A 26,974-nucleotide genomic window follows, 5' to 3' on the forward strand; every position below is an offset into this window, starting at 1 on the left:
ACCAGTCCCTACATATTTTTTTTAGTTTTGTTGGTTCCTTTTGCTGTTATAAAAGATTCATAGCTGATCCAGAACTTCATCAATTATTCACAGCAGATGCATTTAGCATTGGGCCTTATTCACACGCGTTCATGTCGCATTTTCCAAATAATGACCATTTTTCAACCATGTGATGAACCATTCTGAGGTGACCAAAGTTTGTTAACCCTATATTGCAAGGACCCAGATTTCATTATTAGTTTTAGTAAATCTAGAATTGAAATCAAAGACGTTACAGACAATGAATGACGTATCAAAATCAAGACCCTGCCCCTTTAGTTCTGTTGTCAAAGCATCCATGTTTTCTTGAATGTTGTCTCCTGAAATATCCCCAGTGAAAGATCTGCAAAACAATGGCAGACACAGGCTTGTTATAGTAAAAGACAATGTCTTAATAGGAACCCGTCATGTCTAAAAATGTTATTCACCTGCAGATTTTGGGTTACTCTGCATGTAGATAGCTTTAAAATCCTGCCTGGCGGCCTTCCTGGAGCAGTGGTAGAAAACTAACATAAAAGGCTATTCCCATCTCCAAGATCCTGTCCCGATATGTAGTAGGTGTAATAATACTAATATCAGTGAATGCCACCAATTAGAAATCTAGTATAGTTCTTCAGATTCACTATGTCTCTTATCCCACGTGCAGGGTATTGCAGTAACTTAGGTATCAACCACTCATAGTGACAGCTAGTTGCTAGTGGTCATAACCACAGATACCTAAGCTACTGCAATGCTCTGCACATGGGGTAAGCGACATAGTAAATAAGGAGAACTAAACTACATTTCTAATTGGAGGTATTTTCTAATATTATTACACTTACTACATTTTGGGAGAGGATCTTGGAGATGGAAATAATTCTTTAAATCCTCCCTATAGTCACTAGTTTCCAGTAACCAGAGAAGTTACAGTGAGCGCGCTGTAATTGCTCCCCGACACTTTGATTGACAGCATACACGGTGCACACACACTCTGTAGTGATTGGTGACTGTAAGCACCAACACACAATCCTGATGACTGGAAGCAAGCAGCTACTGGGAGAAAATAAGTTCATTTTCTCCCTGTGGCCACTTTTCTAGTAACGCGGCCAAGAAGGATGTTAATGCTATTTGCCTACAGATTGACACTATATCTGCAGGTAAAGAGTGTTTTTGGACTTGGCAGGTTCTATTTAAGTAAAGTATATGCCAAATCCATAGAATTATTTTTTTTCTAAATTCAGAACTTCTATCACAAATATTTTTCTCTCATTCTCTCCACGATCTATACTTACATAATATGCTCATCTGGACAAGCTCTGAATGTGAAAATTATACTATCAACTTAAAACATAATTATTAACCTTTAAAGAAGAAAGGAGGGGCAATCGCTTCCAAGGGTTTCTTTGTTTTGGACAATCCTGACTTTAATAAGGGATCTTTTCACAATAAGCTAATCACAAATTGTCCACCTCCTGAGACCCCCAGCAATTAGCTGTAATCTGTTAGAAAATCTGGCGATAAGTGATCAATATCTCTGCAGCACCATCACAGGTGAAATAAAGCATTACACAGTGCCCATTTATCTCAGCGGTCTGTGTAATGCAGGACAGAACAGGTTCTTCAGAGAAAGATATACTATACTCCTTGTAATCAATCTCCACTCTGGCCGAGAGATGAGGTCCTGTACAGAGGTCTCCCCTTTATTAACTCAAAATGCCCTACTATTTGTCTTGCTGCATGTGTCCAAGAACCTGACCATTGTCTAATAGCCACATGATTTGGTATCAATATCGTACAGCCATGGGGCATCACATTTTGCAGAGTTTCAGATGCATACAGCAAGATGCAGCGTGTGTGACCTCGCTCAACCCAAAAAACCTATTTAAAGGAGCTGTCCACTACTCGGACAACACTTTCTCAGTTAGTACATTCCCCCATGTAAAATTAAAACAGCCTGTGCTCACCTTCGGTTCAAGCTCTGTGACGTTATGTCACGTGATCCCTGCAGCCAATCAGCAGCTGCTGATGGACCGCTGCACTCTCACTTCCTTTGAACAAAACTGAAATCCAGATGAAGGCCGGGGTCGGGGTCACACTTGCAAGTACAATGCGAGAAACTCACGCGAGTCTCTCGCATCAAGTCCCGGCACTGCCGCTGGCACTCGGGACTGGAGCGTGCGGCTGCATGTATTTCTATGCAGCTGCACGCTCTGGTCCCGAGTGCCGGCGGCAGTGCCAGGTATTGATGCGAGAGACTCGCGTGAGTTCCTCACATTGCACTCGCAAGTGTGACCCCGGCCTAAGTCAGAGAGCAGCAGTTATAACTTGCTCCTAATATCAGTTTCATTTGCAGGACATGAGAGTTCAGCAGCCCATTAGTAGACCAAGTTATACATACAGTATGGGCCACTTGGCTTAAACAAAATGTTTAATTCACTGACAATTTAAAAGATACCTGTTCACACAGCTGTTTATTGTAGTGCAGCCTGGTTCCAATTGCATTAATGGGACAGAGATGCACAAGATGGACTCTAAGGCACACGATGCGGATTTTGCTGCGGATCCGCAGCGTTTCCGCAGCTGCGGATCTACAGCAGTTTCCCATGAGTTTACAGTACAATATAAACTTATGGGAAACCAAAAAGGCTGTGGCCATGCTGCGGAAAAAGCTGCGCGGAAACGCAGTGGATTATTTTCCGCAGCATGTCAATTCTTTGTGTGGAATCCGCAGCGGTTTTCCATCTGCTCCAATAGAAAACTGCAGATGGAAAACAGCAGCGGAATCCGCAGTAGAATCTGCAATAAATCCGCATTAAAAACCGCAGCGGTTTTCCAATGCGGATTTATCAAATCTGCTGCGGAAAAATCCGCAGTGGTTCATTCTACGTGTGCACATAGCCTAATTATCTTGCAGCTTCTTGCTATTACTCAAAGGAGTGACCCAGTTTCCTTTTTGTAGGTTCATCTTTGCATCTACTATCATATAATGATTTATAAGGCTGCTGAAAGATAATATTTTTACATATCAGGATCTATTACTGCCATTGTACTTGGGTGCAAATATGCATTGCTTTCTACTTAGATGTTTAATGTAATCTATGGTTGGTTGTTGCCCTGTGTTATATCTGTAGTTGGTTTCAGGTGTCAGTTCATACTCCTAGCTTTTTATTCCCCTCCATCATTCAATTTTGATTATTAGGCTATGTGTCCAGGAGGCGTATTGGAAGCACTTTGAACGCAGTGGATACCCTGCTCCGCCCAAAGCGCCGCCCCCTTTTGTACACACGGTGATTCCACATGTGTTCATTAAACACATGCGGAATTACCGCGTCCTATACATAGACTGTGTTATTTATCTTGCGGAGACGGAGCGTCTCCGCAAGATAAATAGACATGCTGCAGTCTATAAAGACGCGCCGCATGTCCGGTTAGCAGGTCTGCCACCTGAGTGTTTGCACGCATAGTGGAGATGGGATTTCATAAAATCCACTCCACTATTCTGTAACATCTGGCATTCACTATGCGTTCAAAGACGCAAGCGGTAGACCTGCGTAAATGGACTGCAGCATGTCTATTTAAGATACGGAGACGCTCAGTCACCATAGCGTAAATTTCCCATAGACTATCGTTACATGCAGTAAAACCGCATTTAATTATTAGTCACATGCGTAATAACTGCGGAAACACAGCTTACTATGCACGTGTACTAATTTACATATGTTGAATCTTGTGTCACATCCGTAAGTACCTGACAGGCCGACATCATACTTGCGAGTGTGATGTGAGAAACTCACACGAGTCTCTCGCATCAACACCTGGCACTGCCACCGGCACTTGGACCGGCATGTGCGGCTGCATAGAAATACATGCAGCCGCACACTCCGGTCCTGAGTGCCGGGTGTTGATGGGAGAGACTAGCGCGAGTTTCTCACATCACACTCGCAAGTGTGACACTGGCCACACAGGAATATGTAATGTCTTTTCCTTTTTTTTTACTAAATAAATATATATTTTTTTTAAATGGCATGGGTTCCCGTGCAATTTTCCAAACAATCAAAGGAAAAGCCAGTGACTGGTGGCCGTTGTTTATAGCATGGGATTTTCGGGTATTAAAACGCACCGGATCATAAGACACACATAGGTTTTAGAGGAGGAAATTAGGGGAAAAAAAATTGAGGCAAAAAAATGGTCAATTCTGTACTGTAATATCCCATATCCTGGTATATATGGTCCCCTCATCCCCATTCTGATACACATGGCCCCTCATTCCTATCCTGGTATGCATGGCTCCCTCATCCTTATCCTGGTATGCATTGCCCCCTCATCTCTATCCTGGTACGCATGGCCCCCTCAACCCTATCCTGGTGTGCATGGCCCCATGACGGTCCTGGTTCGATTGGTTCCATTCTTATTCTGGTATAATTGTTCCCATCCCATTCCTGGTATGATTGGCCCCTTCCTTTTTCTGGTATAAATGGCCCCATCCTGTTCCTGGTATGCTTGGTCCTATCCATTTTCTTGTATAATTGGCCCCATCCCGTTCCTGGTATGATTGGTCCCATCCTTTCTCTGGTACAAATGACCCCATCCTGTTCCTGGCATGCATCGCCCCATCCTTTTTCTTTTATAATTGACCCCATCCCGTTCTTGGTATCCATGGCCCCATCAGGAAAAATAATTAAAAAAAAAAAATTACACTCGCCTACACGGCGTCCTGCTCCGGTGCGTGCAGTTGCGTAATGCTTGTAAGCAGCGCATGGCAGGGACGTCATGCACTGCTCACAAGCAGAGCACAGCTGCCAGAATACTCACCAGGACCGTTTGTCACAGAGAACGGTGAGTATCCATTCCTCTTCAGTAGCTCGCAGTGTCAACCGGAGACTTCCTGCTGGGGCCTGCGGTCACGTGTGCCGATACTTTGTATTTTTTACATGTGTTTTTGATGCGTTTTTTCATTGCATGCGTTTTTTGGTCACTTGAAATAAAGCTTATTGAAAGTTGGCTTCTGGGAAGGAAAAAAAAGGGATTTCCTGTTTGCAGATTTATTAGGGTATGTGCACACAGTCAGTAAACGCTGCAGGTTGGACGCTGTGCAAATCTGCAGCGTCCAACCCGCAGCGTCCAGATGTTACAGCATAGTGGATGGCATTTCATGAAATCCCATCTCCACTACGTGTTCAAAGACGCCCGGGGCTCCCTACGTAAATGGACATGCGGCGTGTCTTTCCAGACCGCAGCATGTCTATTTATGATGCGGAGACGCTCCGTCTCCGCAGTGTAAATTTCCTATAGACTATCATTAGGTAAAACCACATGTAATTATTAGTCACATGCGTAATAACTGTAATAACTATGGGAACGCAGCTTACTACGCATGTGTACTAATTTACATATGTTGAATATTGTGTCACATCCGGAAGTACGTGACAGGCCGGGGTCACACTTGCGAGTGTGATGTGAGAAACTCGCGCGAGTCTCTCGCATCAACACCCGACACTGCCGCCGGCACTCGGACCGGTGTGTGCGGCTGCATAGAAATACACACTTTGCCCAAGTTTGGTATACTTGATTAGTTATTGAACTGTAAGATGGCTGCCAGACATATAGTTGATGGCAGATATGTATCACAGAGATGGATGTCTTCTGTGATGTAAAACTTAGAGTAATGCTCTAGTACACATAGTACTAAAAGGGGTTAATCAGCCATGACAGGGCTGGGTTTTAATATGAGCAGCTGAAGAACTGAGCAGGACAGCTGCCCACCATATTTTCACCCCTGGCTGTGGTTTAAACTGTAAAGTTATTATTATTGAAAAAAGCCTGGGATGGGCTAAAACATTTAATTGGATTTGCACTGAATTAAATAGCAATTATTCAACACGTGAGTGCCAGGACCCTTTTTTTCTACTTACAGTTTCCCTTCTCCAGCACCACGCTACAGCATGGAGTGTCAACCTATTTCCCTTTATTCCTATCACACTGTAAAATGAGGACTGTTTCTCTCACACATGTCTGTATATTGAGGTGTGCAAATCACCATGATTGTGTGCCTTTGCTAAAGGACTAGAAAGCTGGACTCTAGATCAAGAGAGTGAGCCTGCACTATTGTTTGGACTGTTTACTTTATGTTCCACTTTGTGCTGGACAAGGGATGTATTTGAGTTTCCGGTGATGTAGTTTATGAAGACTGAATAAAACCAGCAAGACTTTTAAATAGAAACAGTTCCTGTGATACCTCATCTCTCTCCCAAGTGAGTAGCTTTGTTACAGTACATACTTACCTTACGTAAGTTGAAATTTTAATAAGCGTCTTAAGTTTTAAAAGGTATTTGTCAGACTTTAACGGGAACGGTATACTTTTCAGTTTTGCCGACAGGAACATACCCATTCTAGTGGATATAGAGTCTCCATTGCCAAATGAAAATAATAGTTGTACAGGAGCAGTAAAACTCATGTGCACACCTTAAAGACAAGAATTGTATAATGCATCTTCAATTAAAATATGTTTATCAATCAAGTAAAGCCTTAATTTTATTTTATTAATTCCATGCAAGAACATAAAGATTCCTTTTTTCTAACAGAATTGATTTTCTTTGTGAAAAGGATTGATAAGAACATTGATAAGAAGACTATACTACATCTTTTCTAAATGGGGATATTCACATGACAATAAAACATGTACCCTATTATGGAATTTTCATTTACATCATTTTTTTTCAGGCGGGTCCTCTCCGAAACCATATGAAAAAGTGCTTACTAATAGTGATGAATGAATTTGTTCGGAAAAGATTACCAAACATAAATTCGGCACGGATATGGGCATATTCGAATTCGTGATCGGAAACACAAGCAAAATTTTATAAAATCGGAAAGAATCGGTAACATTTGGTAAAAAGTGCGGGAAAATGTTTGCCTTGCCACAAAAGTATTTTCAGCACTTTAGGAACGATAATGGTAGTGTATGAGGAGCATTTTGTACGTGTTTGATGAGGGGAGGGGGTTTGCGAGCTCAGAGGCGTGGCATTCTTGCAAACAGTAATTTTTTTCCCCTAACTTTGTTTGCACATTGCGGCTAGCCAATCAGGGCACAGGAAACATCCACAATGTCCTGACACAACGGCTTGTGTCATCGGCTGCTAAAATCACATGTCCCTCTCCATATAAAAAGCAGACATCTTGTTCAAGCGCCATTTTGACACTGTAACAGTGCAGAGAGGCTGCTCCTGATGCTGGCAATGTTAGCAGCAAGATTTTAGCTCGCTAGCTAGGAGGTTGTAAATCAGTCAGATAGTGTAGTTAGCTAGTGTCCAGTGTGACTGTTAAATTTACCTTGCAGCATTTTTTTTGCCATTACTGAGGTCCACAGACAAAGCCAGCAGGGCACGTGTCCTACAAGTGTGTTGTATTGTTCACTGCTTGTATTGTGCTCCATCCACGAGTATAGAATTCTAATTAATATTTTTTCACTAGCTAAATGTGAAACAGCCTGCTGTATCCCACCTTGCAACAAACCATAAAGCAAGTACAAAACGGAATCCTAGACAAAGAAAAAAACAAAAACACAAGGATCCCTAAAATATAACTTTTAATAGAAAAAGCTAAAACCACTTAGTTCCAAAATTGAGGACATCAAAAAATGAAAAAAATACAAATACATGAGGCGTATTATGGGCGCACACCGGTGGGTGGAGACTAACCCTACGTGGAAATGAAGCCGGTAAGATGGCAGGCTATATATTGTGTACTGATGAGCGGCGTTCCATTACCCTCTCATTATTTGGACGGTCAATACCCCCTGATGAACCCCCGTTATTCCCACGGGGGGGAAACGCGTCGGGTACCATAAGAGATGACATCCTGTATGGAGGTTTTCGTCTATGGCTGAATGGATATCCTTAGCGCTACTGAGGGACTTCTGTGAATCAGATGAGTAAAAGCGCTCTGTGGTTCTTAATGATTGATTTATCGTGATTGGATATTGCCATTGTAGCTACCAAATGACGCACTGTGTGTATATCTCCTTGGGATATGTTTGTGTACTACACTCTGGGGCTACCACTCTGTGAATGTTTTTCTTGCTGCAATTAGAAACTAGTCACTCTGACAATACAGTTTCCTGCATTTATGTATCTATAAGGCTGATCTCACTATTATGTGAGAGTTATGGGTCAGTTTTGAGTGGTCCTCCATAATTGAGTATTTTTGCATAAACGGGACATCAATAATTCCCTCTTTTTTGCCCAAAAATTGGTATAATATACATCATTACCCTATCTAGGGTTTTGGCCTGGTGGCTAAAAGAACTATTGTGTTTTTTTTGCTGATTTTTGTTTTGCTTGGTTTTTTTCATATTTTTTTCACATTTTCCTGATTTTGGTTATATTGTTTTTCTTTTATTGAATAAAATTACCCCTTTTTGGCATATTACTGGTCAGAGATCATAAGGAACTTGAGTTTTTTATTATGTTTTTCACAAACTTTTTGCTAATTTTTTATATTGCTTTCCTTTTTGGGTATTAAAGTATTTGTGATACTATTTATTAGGGACTACTGGGAGTTTATAGGGCTATTAGGGCCTGTCTTCGTGGAGCGGGGGCGTCAACCTCAGAAACTTAGGGTGCCAACCTCCGCAGACAGGTAGTGGACAGTAATAGGGCATTTGATAGGGTCAGTTAGCTCCTATTACATTTTTCCTGTGGTTATTTGTATTTTTTTCATTTTTTGATGTCCTCAATTTTGGAACTAAGTGGTTTTAGCTTTTTCTATTAAAAGTTATATTTTGGGGATCCTTGTGTTTTTGTTTTTTTCTGTATCCCACCTTGTCATTTAGTGCTGTGGTGATATGAAACTGTCCGCAGACCTAAGGCACCTTAAAAAAAATTATAATTTTTCAGTTGCAAAAACTTAGACTGCCCACCGCATCACACTTTGTCATTTTGTTGTGTTGAAATTAAGTTGTGGAGGCCTGATCGAGAGGCCACCCAAAAATTATTGTGTTCCTAATGTCATACAGTAGGGGACCTTACTTTTAAATAGTTTGTAACATCTAGTGTGTTATAGAGGCCTGATCCAGAGGCCACAAAAATAATTCTTCTGTTCCTAGAGGCACACAGCTGAGTAGGTCATCTGAGAAGGAAGACGAGGAGCTTACAGTGCATCGTACATCGCAGACATGTAGTGATGCAACTACGACGAGCAATACATCCTCAGCCACGACTGTGGCTGTAACTAGTAGCATCCGCGGATCTGCAGCTCACAGGGGTGGCAAGGGTTATCTAGCCTGGGCCATTTTTGACACTGCAAAGGATGAGCCAACTCACATAATCTGTAGAGGTAAAATGTGTAATAATTTGACTACAACATGTATGAACCTTCACATGCACAATCAGCATGCGTTACTCTGGGAATCCCACTGTGCTAAAATGTGGACCTCAATAACCATCAGCCACCCCATCAATCGCATCTGCTGCTTCTTCCTCCTCCTCTGTTACCATGCCAATGATTGAAACGCAGGTCTTCAACTGCAGAACCTCGGGTACTTTACCCCGCTCCAATTATGCTAACTGAGAGCCTGCCGTCAGCTGTAATGGAAGTGGACATGTCTGCTGTTTTTGACCGATCTCAGAGAACGAGTACACCACACACAACCTTCTCAATCCAACGTAACATCTCCGCCTTCACCTCTCTCATGGTCCAGCAGTTTGTTCACAGCACTCCGCCCTGGCTGCAGTTGTGGTCACGTAAAAGTTTGTTTCTTCCTACGCATGACAAAGCTAAGAGGTTGAACTCCACCATCTCCAATCTGTTGGCAACAAAAATGCTGCCTTTTTGCCTGGAAGATACAGACAGTTTTCAAAAGCTGGTGGCTATCGCAATCTCCCGGTGCCAATTGCCCAGTCGCCATTACTTTCTTAAGAAAGCTGTGCCTGCGCTACAGCAACATGTTGCAGACAACATCACCCATTCCTTGACTAAATCTGTGTCTGCCAGGGATCAGTTCACCACAGACACTTGGACGAGTAAGCATGGCCAAGGGGGTTACATTTCACTGACTGGGCACTGGGTGACTGGTGGCTGTGGGGGCAGGCGCTGCTCCACGAGTCTTGGAACCTCCACGGCTTTCAGGATAAACCTCTACACTTTACACTTCCTCCACTGCGTCTGCCTCCACCTCTATCTCCTCTAGGGTCTCCACCTGCGCCCTCAACCTCTGCCTTAATGAGACATACATTCCAACAGTGCAGAACAAATCCCCACCACCTCCGTACTGTGCAGCTAGGGCTCACCACAGTCAGGCAGTATTAAAATTGATATGCCTAGGAGATCACAGTCATACAGCTGAAGAGTTGTGGCCAGCTCTCCAGGCTGAGTTTGATCAATGGCTGTCTCTGCCGACCCTGCATCCAGGGAAGGTCGTGTCCGATAATGGTGCAAAACTGGTGGCGGCCCTATGACAAGGCAAGCTCACACACGTGCCTTGCATGACTCACATCCTCATCCTGGTTGTAAATCGTTTTCTCCACCACTATACTGTTGTGGGTGAGCTGCTCCAGAAAGCATGGAAGCTGTGAGCTCATTTCCACCATTCGCACCCTTCAGGCCATCAACTTGTATCGATACAGAGGTCTTTGTCCATACCAGTTCACAGGTTGATATGCAATGTGCCAACACAGTTGAATTCCACTGTGCCCATGTTGTAGCGACTGTGGCAGCAGCAACGAGCCCTGGCACAGTATGTCATGTCGTATAGCCTGGGCCAACGCATTACAAACGTGGCGCATATCACGTTTACAGAGTGGGCACAGATTAAGGACCTCTGCACCCTACTGCACAGTTTTGAAATGGCTACTAAGGTGGTTAGTGCTGATGATGCCGTCATCACCATTACTACTATTCCTGTCATCTATGTGCTGGAGCAGACTTTAAATAGCCTGCGGGAGAAGATGGTGGTCCCTGAAGAAGAGAAGGAAGCAGAGGAGGATGCGGAGAGGATAACATTGTCTCTACGTTCCAGACTGTCGTCACACAGGCAGGTGCCAAGGGAGGGTGGATTACTGCAATCGGGGGTGCTGGTGATAACAAACTGTTATCAAAGGTGCAAGATCCGAGGAACAAATGGAGGAGGAAGAAGTGATGGGTGAACAACTGTCAAATGAAGAGGATAATCCTTCCCTCTCTGTTGTCCGTGGTTGATGGGAGGGAACAGAGGAAACAAGCCTCATTGTTACCCAGCCATCAACATAGCATGGCCTTGGACCTCATGGTAGAGCCCAAGATATAAGTGCCTTCTTGCTGCACTATCTGCAACATGATCCCCATATAGTTATGATTAGGAGTACTGCTGAATACTGGGTTGCCGCTCTGTTAGATCCACATTATAAAACCAAATTTTGCCAGATGCTTCCCACCCTGAAAAGGGACCCAGGAATGCTGGAGTATCAAAACACGCTTTTACACCACCATGAGAGAGCTTTTCCCCAAGTCAGCAGTGAAGCAAACAGTTTGCATCACATTTCTAGACTTCCAACCTCCGTCACATCAATTCGTCAACGCCAAAACATTAGAAGCAACAGCAGTGGTGTAAGTGGAAGAAGCAATTGCTTTGAGTCTTTTGACACTTTTTTTAAGACCAGCTCTTGCATCAGCACAACAAAGTCCAAGTCTTACATCTGGTGAATGAATGTAGAGAATGGTGTAGGAGTATCTAGAACTTAATATCAATACCATCATGGAGGGTTTGGACCCTTTCACATTTTGGTCTTCCAAAATAGATGAGTGGCCTGAGCTCACCTCACACACCTTGTCCTGATAGATAAGCACAGCCGGCTATCCCCTGAAAGTGTAGATCGCCTAACTTTCATCAAGATGAATACATCGTGGACCTCCAAGGACTTTTGCACCCCAATCGCAGACTGTACAGACTAGGTAATATTGCATTTTTTAGTGTAATGCATTAATGTCATGTAACTGCACTCTGTGATATCTTTAGTATGGCTTCTGTGCCTGCTGTGGCTGCTGCTGATGATGTTAACACAAATTTGTGGAAATGTTAACAGTCATGGTTGGTCTACATCTGCTGGGTTAGCTGTATTGGAAGACGTGTCGGTCCTAATTATATTATTTCTATTCTCATGACAGTTATTCCACTTCGGTGATGTCAGGCCCTCATTTTTTAAAATATGAAAACTCCAGGTTGGGTGTCTATCTGCTGCATTTGGCGTAGTGGAAGACCTGTCGGTCCCTATTATACCATTTCTACTGAGGTGAAATTGATGCCACTATTGTGGTGTCTGCCAGTAGTTTTTGGAAATGTGAACACTCTTGGTTGGGTGTCTATCTGCTGGATTGGGTGTAGTGGAAGACCTGTCGGTCCCTATTATACTATTTCTACTATGGTGAAATTGATGTTACTTCTGTGGTGTAAGGCCCTCATTTGTTTAAATGTGACCACTCCTGGTTGGGTGTCCATCTGCTGGATTGGGCATAGTGGAAGACCTGTCCGTCCCCATTATACTATTTCTACTATGGTGAAATTGATGCCCCTTCTTTGTTGTAAGGCCCTCATTTGTTTAAATGTGAACACTCCTGGTTGGGTGTCCATCTGCTGGGTTGGATGCAGTGGAAGACATGTCCGTCCCTATTATACTATTTCTACTGTGGTGAAATTGATGCCCCTTCTTTGTTGTAAGGCCCTCATTTGTTTAAATGTGAACATTCCTGTTTGGGTGTCCATCTGCTGGATTGGGCATAGTGGAAGACCTGTCTGTCCTTATTATACTATTTCTACTGTGGTGAAATTAATGCCACTTATTTGATGTTTGCCATTAATTTTTGGAAATGTGACCACTCCTGGTCTCCTTCATGCGTGTTGCTTGTACCAGTAGGCCTCCGAGACCGTCGGCCCTCCACTTCCTCGGACTTAACTACCCATGTTACTATCCTTAATTTTTTTCTGACAATGGTACTCAACGAAACTGATATTTGTGCCACCTGAGTGTGGCTCAGCATGAAAGCAGGTAGAGGTGTTGCATGTGGTATCAGAGCTCCCAGCAAAGGAGGCCTACACCGATTCCTCACCCACCTCGTCTTACTGTGACGTTCAATTTAAAGCTGTAAATGCTGTCCCAGACCCCGATACCTCATGCCTGGCTGATTGCTGCAGTGCTACAATTTATACTGTGGGTGAATTGAGGCCACTTTCCTGGTGTCTGTCCCTCATTTGATGTGTTTTGGCAGCATTTGGGGCCATTATAAGGTGTTGTGCATGCGTTTGTTTCTGTCTCCCATTGATATGAATGGCGTTCAGCGAATATTGCAAATTCGGGTGATCGCAATCCAAACCGAACATTGAAATATTTGCTCATCTCTACTTACTAAATGCTCAAAATAATGAACATGTGCATTTCTATGTAACCACAACTTGCTGTTCATTTTGTCCAGTCTTTTAAGTGACTTTATCCTCTTCAGGTTTCCAATGTTGCCAAGCGGTTAAAACAAGTGATCAGGTGTCTTGCGCTCAAAAGATGCTCTTTACCTTACAATACAATTCAATAAGAAGGCTTTAAAAACGTATAAGACGCCCAAATGTCTTTTTGAGAGTGCCGACAACAATTTTGATTATAAAGCCTCTAGCAGTTTCTTCATTGTTGAAAGGAGTTAATGAAAGTGCGGGAAACACCAGTAAAAGAGATGCCCTCAAAATAATGAAAAGAAATGCAAAAGGAAAAAAAATACCAACAGACAAACACTATAAGCTAAAAAAAATGTTTCAGGAGAAAAATACAGTTTTTACTAATAATGTACCATGGTTTAGGTCTACATTGTGAAGGTCAGGGCAAATATAGAGTTTACAAAACTAAACTTTGCATTAGTATTCACTATTATAGGGTTTTAGACACAGAAATCAGACTCCCAGAACACCCCATCCATACCATGTTACAGGATATTTTTGAGTTGCATTAAAGGAGTTGTCCACCATTCGGACAACCTCTTCTCAATAAATATGTTTCCCCCATATAAAATAATAAAAGCTATACTCACCTCTGATGCGGGCACCATTCCAGCACTGGCTCTCCAGGGGTTTGCGTGACACTGCTATGTCACACAAGCCCTGCAGTCAATTACCAGCCGATTCTCGGGGTATGTGCACACGTTGTGGATTTGTGTGTGAATTTTTTTTTACCTGCGGATTTACTACGGTTTTTGTGCGGATTTCACCTGCGTTTTTACACCTATTAAGGAATAAGTGTAAAACGCTACGGAATCCACACAAAGAATTGACATGCTGCAGAAAATAAACCGCCGCAAATGTGCACGGAATTTTCCACAGCATGTGCACAGCGGATTTGGTTTTCCATAGCGTTACATGCTACTGTAAAATGCATGGAAAACAGATGCAGATCTGCAGCGTCAAATCCACTGCGGATCCGCAGCGAAATCCACAATGTGTGCACGTACCCTCAGTCTACCCGCTTTCAGACAAATCAGACATCTGGAGGAAGTGAGCTGTTGCTGCTTTTTCACTTTTTCCGGATGTCTGATTTGTCTTAGGAGAGGGTGAAATGGCTGCTGATTGGCTGCAGGGCTTGTGTGACATAACGATATCACGCAACCCCGAGAGAGCCAGTGCTGGCATTTCACCCTCACCGGAGGTGAGTAAAGCTGTTATTATATATTGAGGAAACATATTGATTGAAAAGGGGTTGTCGGAGTAGTGAACAACCCATTTCAGATAAACTTCTCCTTTGAACAGTTGCCCCTGTTACAATATAAAACACCTGCAGGCTTATCCCTGAAGGACTATATTGAGCAAACAGTAGATGGCGCTGTGTTGAATTTTAGAGTTTTATAGTAGTACTAGATGGTGGCCCGATTCTAACGCATCGGGTATTCTAGAATATGCATGTCCTCGTAGTATATTGCCCAGCCATGTAGTATATTGCCCAGTCACGTAGTATATTGCCCAGCCACGTAGTGTATTGCCCAGCGACGTAGTATACAGCACACAGCATATTGCCCAGCCACGTAGTATATTGCACAGTTACGTAGTATATTGTCCAGCCATGTAGTATATTGCCCAGCTACGTAGTATATTGCCCAGCTACGTAGTATATTGCCCAGCTACGTAGTATATTGCCCAGCCACGTAGTATATTGCACAGTTACGTAGTATATTGTCCAGCCATGTAGTATATTGCCCAGCTATGCAGTATATTGCCCAGCTACGTAGTATATTGCCCAGCCACGTAGTATATTGCCCAGCCACGTAGTATATTGCCCAGCCACGTAGTATACAGCACAGAGCATATTGCCTAGCCACGTAGTATATTGCCCAGTTACGTAGTATATTTCCCAGTTACGTAGTATATTGCCCAGCAACGTAGTATACAGGACAGAGCCACATAGTATATTGCACAGCCCACGTAGTATATTGCCCAGTCACATACTATATTGCCCAGCTACGTAGTATATATCCCAGTCGCGTAGTATATTGCCCAGCCACGTAGTATATTGCCCAGCAACGTAGTATACAGCACAGAGCATATTGACCAGCCAAGTAGTATATTGCCCAGTTACGTAGTATATTGCCCAGTCACGTAGTATATTGCCCAGTCGCGTAGTATATTGCCCAGCCACGTAGTATATTGCCCAGCGACGTAGTATACAGCACAGAGCATATTGAACAGCCAAGTAGTATATTGCCCAGTTACGTAGTATATTGCCCAGTTACGTAGTATATTGCCCAGTCACATAGTATATTGCCCAGCTACGTAGTATATTGCCCAGCCACGTATGTCACAGGTTAAAAAATAAAAAATAAATATATACACACCTTCCGATCTGAGGGCCCCTTGTAGTTCTGTCGCCAGCTTCCGGTCCCAGGGTGTGATGACATCGTGGTCACATGACCGTGACGTAATGGCAGGTCTTTCTCGCGTAGGCGCGCAGGACCTGTGATGACGTCGCGGTCACATGACCGTGACGTCATGGAAGGTCCTTGTCGCATACCATCCTTAGCACCAGAACATCGCAAAGAGCGGGAAAGGCGCCGGAGGGTGAGTATATGATGATTTTTTATTTTTTTAATTATTTTTAACATTAGATCTTTTTACTATTGACGCTGTATAGGCAGCATCAATAGTAAAAACTTGGTCACACAGGGTTAATAGCGGAGTGAGTTACCCGCGGCATAACGCGGTCCGTTCCGCTGGCATTAACCATGTGTGAGCGGTGACTGCGGGGAGTATGGAGCGGGCACCGACTGCAGGGGATTAGGGAGGGAATTATCGGACTGTGGCCGTCGCTGATTGGTCGCGGCAACCATGACAGGTAGCTGGCGAGACCAATCAGCGACTTGGATTCCATGACAGACAGAGGCCGCGACCAATGAATATCCGTGACAGACAGAAAGACAGAAGGACAGAAAGATGGAAGTGACCCTTAGACAATTATATAGTAGATACAGTGCGACTTTTTTGGTTTATTTGCATCAGTTCTCTCTTCTAATACTCCATATTATGATAAAGAAGGAATTGGTTGCTGTATGTCCCAAGTAAAACAGTTTATTCTCCCACAACATTCCCAAAAGTTAAAGTTATCAGCTGTCAACGAGATAAGTGATAACTTGTGGATCATTCAGAGTCCGAATGCTGGGGTCAACATTGAACTGAACAGAACTGGCTCAGAAATGCCCAGTAAAAATTAAGAATCATCTGTGCCATTTTTCCATTCATTCTCAATGGGACTTTTAGGCTGCCGTCACACTAGCAGTATTTGGTCAGTATTTTACATCAATATTTGTAAGCTAAAACCAGGAGTGGAACAAATAGAGGAAAAGTATAATAGAAACATATGCAGCACCCCAGAGACCTGGTCGTTGCAGTAGTGTCGCTCTGCCACTAAGGGGAGTGATGGTACGTCTGATGGCACTAAAGGAGTTCATCTGACCAGGTATCACCAGCACACATTACTCTTCACACTTTGGCCCCTAGGGGGAGCAAAAGGTTTTATTTATTAGGCCACTCCTCACACTGGTAAAACTAGTGGTTGGATAGGAAGTTAGTCAGAAGCTGACTGGGTTTTGTTCAGGCAACATCCCGTGGCAGGAGGTGTTGCAGGGGGAAGATTCAGGGGGGTCCCTGTCAGGCGTGGGAACCTGGCAGGTACCTAGCGACAAGAACAGAACGTTACGGAACCGCGCCTGCACTACCAGCGGTGGTATCCTAAGAAAGAAACACGAAGCGAAGGATATTGTGGACAGTGAGAAACGAGATCAAGCACAAAGGAGAGCCAGTAGGAGTCATGCCCGGAGAACGGCAACATCCTACTGAGGCGCGTAGCCGGTGGCCGGAACACCGAGGAAGTAACTGACTCTATGCCTTACTTCAAACTCCACAGGACAGTTAATTATAGGTTGGCTGTCTACCTTACATCACCTAAGCAGACATAGGGGGCACCGCATGGAGAGGGACCTCTCTAGGGTCCCGGAAGAACTCCGAGCCTACCCGTCAAATGGGTGCATCCTAGCCATAACATACTTGGGGGACGGAGAACTAGAAAGAACTGGAACAAATTAGAAAGAACGAGAATAGAAGTTGTGAGGACTATCCCGAATGCTCAGCAGGGAAGCACTACAACACACAGGCGCTAGTGGTAGGCAACGATTTTCACCTGCAAAGGGAACTCTGGATGTGCCTTCGGACCAGCCGGTCTCAGACAGCCCTGCTAACTGTGCTCTGGATTGAGGATCCTGAAGTCACCAGTAAAGAGGTAAAGAGACTGCATCCTGTGTCCTCGTTATTGTCTGCACCTCACACCATCGCCACCCACACTACTGGGAAGCCCTGGGGATTCACTTCACCTGTGGGAAGGTTTACCATCTAGCTGCAATCACATCACTCCAGTGGACCCCAAGCAGTGTCGGTCACTCTGACCGGATACCACAGGTGGCGTCACAAAACCTTGACAGACTCCCATCACGTTTCATTGGACGCCCCTTGGCAGGGTCACGGACCGGGTCCAGCCACCGTGACATCCCCAGAACTGAGCCAGCAGAGGACCGGTATCGAGTAACCCGCGGCCCTGCGTCTGGGGGCGCTCCACATATGCACCACTTCTGCATTTATCACCCACTCCTGGTTTTGGCTTACAAATACTGATGTAAAATGCTGACCAAATACTGCTAGTGTGCCGGCAGCCTTAGATATATCCGTGTGCTGTATCTGACTATCTCTGGCAGTCCCACAGAGGATCTTAATATTGGTGATGAATGTAGCAGATCATGTATATGATGTATAATACATAAAGGATCAATCAATTTACAGTGACAACGTGATAGGCCCATGTATATTGGTGTCACCGCATTATAATCCTTGTGACTGACACAATGTTTATTATCGTGTGGTCCTATACATGCTACATGTAAAAATTAAAAAAATCTCAGTCTGCCATATTACAGAATGTACGTATCTGAATTCTAATCTGTATTTACTAGAAATATTAAAGAAGGTTGTGCAAATCGCACGTACCTGCTGAATTGAATCCTTTATAAAATTGACATAAATTATTGTAACTGGTCTTTAAACCCTCTTCAGTTAGTTCCACTGCAGTGGTTATCCATGCGGATTCTTCATATTCTCTGTATTCAAAGCCCTGTGGAACAAGAAAAAGGTAATGATGAATCTAGTGTTGGGATTGGCAGGAATGCTTCTCTGCAGGAGTGCAGAATGTGGGATCACTTGGCCTTAGTGCCATTTATACCGAAGGCTTACTCTTCCCTCTTTAGCTGCCGAAATCGCTTTTTTTTTCTACACCTAAGGGTCCCTTTCCACTTGAGAGAAAAAAAAACGGTCCGAATTACGGACCGAAAAAACGGATGTAACGTCTGCGAGTGTCATGCGAGTGTGATGCGATTTTTTTTTATCGCAACATCCGTATGACATCCGTATTGCTGTCCGATTTTTACGCATGGGTCTCCTTTGAAAAGCCGGTAATTCAGGGCAGTTTACAGTAAAATCACACTGACAGGTTAGATTAGAGTAGATATATACACATAGAATAGGTATATATATATATATGTAAGGGAGACACCTATATATATATATATATATATATATTTATATTTAATGCAGCGCAAGATATCTTTAAAGCCGGTAATTCAATTGCCGGCTTTTGCTATCTCCTTCACAAACCCGACATGATATGAGACATGGTTTACATACAGTAAACCATCTCATATCCCCTTTTTTTTGCATATTCCACACTACTAATGTTAGTAGTGTGTATGTGCAAAATTTGCGCGCTCTAGCTATTATATTTAAGGGTTAAATCGCGGAAAAAATTGGCGTGGGCTCCCGTGCAATTTTCTCCGCCAGAGTAGTAAAGCCAGGGACTGAGAGCAGATATTAATAGCCTGGAGAGGGTCCATGGTTATTGCTCCCCCCCCCATGGCTAAAAACATCTGCCCCCAGCCACCCCAGAAAAGGCAAATCTGGAAGATGCGCCTGTTCTGGCACTTGGCCACTCTCTTCCCATTCCCGTGTAGCGGTGGGATATGGGGTAATAAAGGGTTAAAGTCACCTTGCTATTGTAAGGTGACATTAAGCCAAATTAATAATGGAGAGGCGTCAATTCTGACACCTATCCATTATTAATCTAATTGTATGAAAGGGTTAAAAAAAACACACATTATTAAAAAGTATTTTAATGAAATAAACACACAGGTTGTTTTAATATTTTATTGCTCTCTCAATCCACCTGAAGACCCTCGCTCTGTAACAAAGGAAAAATAATAAACCAACAATATACATACCTTTCGTTGATCTGTAACGTCCCACAATGTAAATCCATCTGAAGGGGTTAAAATATTTTACAGGCAGGAGCTCTGCTATAATGCAGCTGTGCTCGTGCCTGTAAAACCCCGGGGAATGAAGGTAATGTAGGTCAATGACCTATAGTTACCTTCATTTGCGGTGATGCGCCCTCTGCTGGTTGTCCTCAAATGAACTCGAGCCTGGGAGCTTTCCAGGAAAGTTCCCACGCTCAAGGTCATTTGAGGACATCCAGCAGAGGATGCCTCACCGCAACTGAAGGTAACTATAGGTCATTGACCTACATTACCTTCATTCCCCGGGGTTTTACAGCCACAAGCACAGCTGCATTATAGCAGAGCTCCTGCCTGTAAAATATTTTAACCCCTTCAGATGGATTTACATCGTGGGACGTTACTGTTATGATGCGGTGGTTTAGGAGCAACATGGAACGAGCTCTGAAGGAAGTGGTATCTGTACTGATCGCAGTCCCTAAGCTCAACACCACACTAGAAGTAGCCGTGGGATGTACCTGTCACTCCCTAGACATCTCGACACAGCCTAAGAGCTAACTACCCCTAAGATAGAAGCAGGAAATCTATCTTGCCTCAGAGAAAATCCCCAAAGGATAGATTAGCTCCCCACAAATAATGACTGTGAGTGGAGAGGGAAAAGACATACACAGAATGAAACCAGAGTGAGCACAGGAGGCCAGTCTAGCTAGATAGATAGGACAGGATGGAATACTGTGCGATCAGTATAAAACACTACAAAAATCCATGCAGAGTTTACTAAAAACTCCACACCTGACTAAAGGTGTGGAGGGTAAATCTGCTTCCCAGAGCTTCCAGCAAGACAGAATTAATTCATACTGATAAGCTGGACAAACATAGAAAACACAGAACGGATAAGTCCACAAACTGTGGACAGAAAAGCGCAAGCAAGAACTTAGCTTAGCTGAACTGGTCAGGATAACAGGGAAATCCAAAGAGATGTGAATCCAACCAGAAACCATTTACAAGTGGCACAAGCTGAAGGAAAAGCCAGGCTTAAATAGCCGAGCAGAAACGACGATCAGGTGGAAGCAGCTGAAGACAGCTAACTCCAAGGAGCAGCCATACCACTAGAAACCACAAGAGGGAGCCCAAGAGCAGAACTCACAAAAGTGCCACTTACAACCACCGGAGGGAGCCCAAGAGCGGAATTCACAACAGTACCCCCACTTGAGGAGGGGTCACCGAACCCTCACCAGAACCCCCAGGCCGATCAGGACGAGCCAAGTGAAAAGCACTAACCAAATCGGTGGCATGGACATCGGAGGCAACAACCCAAGAATTATCCTCCTGGCCATAACCCTTCCACTTGACAAGATACTGAAGCCTCCGCCTCGAAAAACAAGAATCCAAAATCTTCTCAACCTCATATTCCAACTCTCCCTCAACCAACACCAGGGCAGGAGGGTCAACCGAGGGAACAACGGGCACCACATATCTCCGCAACAAAGATCTATGGAAAACATTATGAATGGAAAAAGAGGCAGGAAGAGCCAAACGAAAAGACGCCGGATTAATAATTTCAGAAATTTTATAAGGACCAATAAACCGAGGCTTAAATTTAGGAGAAGAAACCTTCATAGGAACATGACGAGAAGACAACCAAACCAAATCCCCCACACGAAGCCGGGGACCAACACACCGACGGCGGTTAGCAAAACGTTGAGCCCTTTCCTGAGACAACGTCAAATTGTCCACCACATGAGTCCAAATCTGCTGCAGCCTGTCCACCACAGAATCAACACCAGGACAATCAGAAGGCTCAACCTGCCCAGAAGAAAAACGAGGATGAAAACCAAAATTACAAAAGAAAGGTGAAACCAAAGTAGCCGAACTAGCCCGATTATTAAGGGCAAACTCGGCCAACGGCAAGAAAGACACCCAATCATCCTGATCAGCAGACACAAAGCATCTCAAATACGTCTCCAAGGTCTGATTAGTTCGCTCAGTTTGGCCATTAGTATGAGGATGAAACGCCGAAGAAATAGACAAATCAATGCCCATCCTAGCACAAAAGGCCCGCCAAAATCTAGAGACAAACTGAGAACCCCTGTCAGACACAATATTCTCCGGAATGCCATGCAAACGAACCACATGCTGAAATAATAATGGAACCAGATCTGAGGAGGAAGGCAACTTAGGCAGAGGTACCAGATGGACCATTTTAGAGAACCGGTCACAAACAACCCAGATAACAGACATCTTCTGGGAAACAGGAAGATCCGAAATAAAATCCATGGAAATATGCGTCCAGGGCCTCTCAGGGACCGGCAAAGGCAAAAGCAACCCACTAGCGCGTGAACAGCAAGGCTTGGCCCGGGCGCAAGTCCCACAGGACTGCACAAAAGCACGCACATCGCGCGACAAGGAAGGCCACCAAAAGGACCTAGCAACCAAATCTCTGGTACCAAAAATCCCAGGATGACCAGCAAACACTGAACAATGAACCTCAGAAATTACCTTACTTGTCCATCTATCAGGAACAAACAGCTTCCCTACTGGACAGCGGTCAGGCCTATCAGCCTGAAATTCCTGAAGCACCCGCCGCAAATCAGGGGAGATAGCAGAAAGAATCACCCCCTCCTTAAGAATGCCAACCGGCTCAAGGACTCCAGGAGAATCAGGCGAAAAACTCCTAGAGAGGGCATCAGCCTTAACATTCTTAGATCCCGGAAGATACGAGACCACGAAATCAAAACGGGAGAAAAACAGGGACCATCGAGCCTGTCTAGGATTCAGCCGCTTGGCCGACTCGAGGTAAATCAGATTCTTATGATCGGTCAGGACCACAACACGGTGTTTAGCTCCCTCAAGCCAATGTCGCCACTCCTCAAACGCCCACTTCATAGCCAACAACTCCCGATTGCTGACATCATAATTGCGTTCCGCGGGTGAAAACTTTCTGGAAAAAAAAGCACATGGTTTCATCAAAGAACCATCAGACTCCCTCTGAGACAAAACGGCCCCTGCCCCAATCTCAGAAGCGTCGACCTCAACCTGAAAAGGAAGAGAAACATCCGGTTGACGCAACACAGGGGCAGAAGTAAATCGGCGCTTAAGCTCCTGAAAGGCCTCAACAGCCTCAGAGGACCAATTCGTCACATCAGCGCCTTTCTTCGTCAAATCAGTAAGGGGCTTAACCACACTGGAAAAGTTGGCAATGAAACGGCGATAGAAATTAGCAAAGCCCCAAAATTTTTGAAGACCCTTCACAGATGTGGGTTGGATCCAGTCATGAATAGCCTGGACCTTAACAAGATCCATTTCTATAGACGAGGGAGAAAAAATAAAATCCAAAAAAGAGACCTTCTGAACTCCGAATAGGCACTTCACAACAGTTACAGATCAACGGAAGGTATGTATATTGTTGGTTTATTATTTTTCCTTTGTTACAGAGCAAGAGTCTTCAGGTGGATTGAGAGAGCAATAAAATATTAAAACAACCTGTGTGTTTATTTCATTAAAATACTTTTTAATAATGGGTGTTTTTTTTTAACCCTTTCATACAATTGGATTAATAATGGATAGGTGTCAGAATTGACGCCTCTCCATTATTAATCTGGCTTAATGTCACCTTACAATAGCAAGGTGACATTAACCCTTCATTACCCCATATCCCACCGCTACACGGAAATGGGAAGAGAGTGGCCAAGTGCCAGAACAGGCGTATCTTCCAGATGTGCCTTTTCTGGGGTGGCCGGTGGCAGATGTTTTTAGCCAGGGGGGGCCAATAACCATGGACCCTCTCCAGGCTATTAATATCTGCCTTCAGTCACTGGCTTTACTACTCTGGCGGAGAAAATTGCACGGGAGCCCACGCCAATTTTTTCCGCCATTTAACCCTTTCATTTAATAGCTAGAGCGCCCAAATTTTGCACATACACACTACTAACATTAGTAGTGTGGAATGTGCAAAAAAATGGGGATATGAGATGGTTTACTGTATGTAAACCATGTCTCATATCATGTCGGGTTTGTGAAGGAGATAGCAAAAGCCGGCAACTGAATTACCGGCTTTTAAGCTATCTAGTGTTGCATTAAATATAAATATATATATATAGGTGTCTCCCTGACATATATATATGTATATATACCTGTTCTATGTGTATATATCTACTCTAATCTAACCTGTCAGTGTGATTTTACTGTACTCTGCGCTGAATTGCTGGCTTTTCTAAGGACACAGGTGCATAAAAATCGGACAGCACTCGCATGGTGCGAGTGTTGTGCTTTTCTTTTCTCGCACCCATTGACTTGCATTGGCGAGTCTCGTCCGAGAATCGCAGCAATACGCAGCATGCTGCGATTTTTTTCTCAGTCCGATTTCGGCTGAGAAAAAAAAAATCGCAAATGGAATGTTACATATTGAATAACATTGGTCCGAGTGCAATCCGATTTTTTATCGGATTGCACTCGTCCGTTTTCCTCGCAAGTGGAAAAGGGCCCTAAAGAATATCCATTGCAAGATTCTTGCAAGGATAAATCATCTTCCAGTATTTTATATTGACCACACATGTACTCATACATTTTTTTAAGCCGAACAATTCCAACAATTCTAACCTCTCATTGTAAGAGAAACCTTCCTTTCCATGTAATAATCTAGTTGCCCACTTTTAATCAAACTCTAAGTTTCCAGTATCTTTTTTAAAATATGGTGCCCAAAACTAGATCCCATATTCTAGATGTGGCCTTACAAGTGATTTATAGAGGGGTATTAATACATTGGGATCATGTGATTGTATCTCTCCTTTTGTACACCCTAAAATATTGTTTGCTTTTGTGGCTGCTGCTTGACATTGAGTAGTTCTGTTCAGCTTACAAGTAACCAGAATACCTAAGTCTTTGGCCATGTTCACACAGTGCGTTTTTTACCGCGGAACCGCGGCGGTTTTGCCGCTGCGGTTCCGCAGCTGTTTTCCATGCAGGGTACAGTACACTGTACCCTATGGAAAACAGGACACACTGTGCACATGGTCCGGAAATTGTAAAAAAAAAGACGCGCTGAATAGCTCCCGGAAAAAAGAAGGAGCATGTCAATTCTTTTTCCGGAGCCGCAGCGGTTCTGCACCCATAGACCTCCATTGTGAGGTCCAAACCGCAGTAAAACCCGCAGATCAAAAATATATCTGCGGGTTTTACTGCGGTTTGATGTGCAGAACCGCTGCAGCAGGAAGTGCGGGGAGCGGGCGGAAGTGCGTGGGCGGAGTGTGGCTGCCCCCCCCGTGTTCCGATCCCGCCCCCCCGTGCTCCGATGCCCCCCCCCAGTGCTCCGATGCCCCCCCCCAGTGCTCTGATGCCCCCCCCGTGCCCTAATCTCCCCCCCTTATACTCACCCGGCGTCCCGGTGTCCGTCCGGCCGTCTTCTCCCTGGGCGCCGCCATCTTGCAAAATGGCGGGCGCATGCGCAGTGCGCCCGCCGAATCTGCCGGCCGGCAGATTCGTTCCAAAGTGCATTTTGATCACTGAGATATAACCTATCTCAGTGATCAAAATAAAAAAATAGTAAATGACACCCCCCCCCCTTTGTCACCCCCATAGGTAGGGACAATAAAAAAAATAAAGAATTTTTTTTTTTTTTTTTTCACTAAGGTTAGAATAGGGGTAGGGGTAGGGTTAGGGGTAGGGTTAGGGTTAGGGGTAGGGGTAGGGGTAGGGGTAGGGTTAGGGGTAGGGTTAGGGGTAGGGTTAGGGTTAGGGGTAGGGTTAGGGTTAGGGGTAGGGTTAGGGGTAGGGTTAGGGTATTTTCAGCCATTTTAACCCTAAAAAAATTCCTAGAAAACACACAGACTCTGGCTAGAAAACTGCATCAAAAAAACGCATCAAAAAACGCATCAAAAAACGCATCAAAAACGGACCAAAAAAGGACCAAAAAAAGGACCTGCGTTTTCTGCCAAGAGCTGCAGTTTTTTAAAAAACAGTCAGGAAAAAAAAAGGATGGAAATCCTGAACGTGTGAACATACCCTTACTCCTGCTGTTCTGACCATATTTAAATTAAAAAAAAAAACAGACAGCATGTGGATATCATTGGAATTGCTTCAGTAAGTTTTTGATTTTCGCTGACTGGCTCCTTTTTTAATGCCTGGCATACAATAATTAAAAAAAAAAAGATGACAAACAGAGAGTAGATACGGAAATGAACCAAAAGCTGATGAAGATTACATTCAGCAAACTGATTAAATTTTTTTGAGTATGAGGAAAAAAACCTGACTTGTGAATTGGGTCTGACATTCAGTGGAGATTTTACTTGCATATGAGAGGTCATCTCTACAACAAAAGGTACCACCAAAACACTTATCAGTACAAAATGACATATTTACTTAGCATATTATTGAGTTCGATTTTAAACAAATATCAATATTATCACATGTAGGGCAAATTACAATGCTGTGAATACTTTTTGAGTAAGGATTCTTCTAGAACACATGATAAAATAATACAAACCCTGAATATTAATAAGGTGAACTATGGCTTACGGGATACTTTTTCAGCACACGATATTTGGGACATTCCATTCCATCTTGTGTGTATTGAGATTGAAAGTTCAGAGGAGTGCGCTGGTTCTTTCCGAGGTTCTCATTGACTGGAACAGGTTCTGCAGTCCCATGTGCTGCTATGAAGTTCAGCAGTAAGAAACAGCTAAAGAACATCATATTGTTTGGCAGAAGGTACGGCTGGGACGTATGAATCGCCTTCCTTTTATATGGAGTAAATATCATGGAACACAACCTTTCTTTTTTTGATTGCTTCACCTTATTCCGATAACCCTGAAAGAGAATCTTCCAAAAAAACAATATTATAATGGCAAAAAAAATGAAACATTATATTTTAACTACACGTTCTCTGAGAAGTCAGCTATTCAGGTTAAACAGTACACCGGCTTATCCTTTGTGTACAATACTGATTACCGTATTCATAAGCTTAAATGTCAAAAGGCGTCAAAGAGAGATGTGTCATTATATCTTGCCTTGTCCAAAAGGTCAAGATTTCATCCAAAACAATGTTATGTATTTTTATGACATTGCCAAAGGTCTTCTATCCCATGGGCCGCAGTAGCTGTTGTAAAGAGTTACTATTTAAGGGAACCTGTCACCTTTT

The 26,974-nt window shown here is 43.7% G+C and overlaps 1 protein-coding gene across 2 annotated transcripts; it reads right to left on the reverse strand.

Moving 5' to 3' along the window:
• Positions 1-26,643, reverse strand: LOC138680558 (heme-binding protein 2-like). Of its 2 annotated transcripts, none has more exons than XM_069767911.1 (4): positions 26,353-26,643; positions 18,545-18,668; positions 6,300-6,480; positions 1-382 (listed from the first exon to the last, which is right to left on the reverse strand). In XM_069767911.1, exons 1-4 carry the CDS (start codon positions 26,593-26,595, stop codon positions 208-210), a joined length of 723 nt encoding a protein of 240 aa, XP_069624012.1. In that variant the 5' UTR covers positions 26,596-26,643; the 3' UTR covers positions 1-207. The 2 variants fall into 2 exon arrangements, with proteins under 2 accessions (XP_069624012.1, XP_069624013.1); XM_069767912.1 differs by having other exon boundaries at positions 6,403-6,480; positions 26,353-26,639.
• Positions 26,644-26,974: the final 331 nt, after the last annotated feature.

Source organism: Ranitomeya imitator, chromosome 5 (genome assembly GCF_032444005.1).
Source record: "Ranitomeya imitator isolate aRanImi1 chromosome 5, aRanImi1.pri, whole genome shotgun sequence".
NCBI classification, from domain to species: domain Eukaryota; kingdom Metazoa; phylum Chordata; class Amphibia; order Anura; family Dendrobatidae; genus Ranitomeya; species Ranitomeya imitator.

Bases quoted from the DNA above. Each gene is read 5' to 3' on its own strand.
- LOC138680558 (XM_069767911.1), bottom strand. From the start codon at position 26,595: ATGATATTTACTCCATATAAAAGGAAGGCGATTCATACGTCCCAGCCG. The intron at 6,481-18,544 runs GTACGTGCGATT...CTTGTCTTTAAG, and splicing joins TAAAGGATTCAATTCAGCAG to GTGTGCACATGAGTTTTACT. The intron at 383-6,299 runs GTAAGTATGTAC...ATTGTTTTGCAG, and splicing joins AAAATTTCAACTTACGTAAG to ATCTTTCACTGGGGATATTT.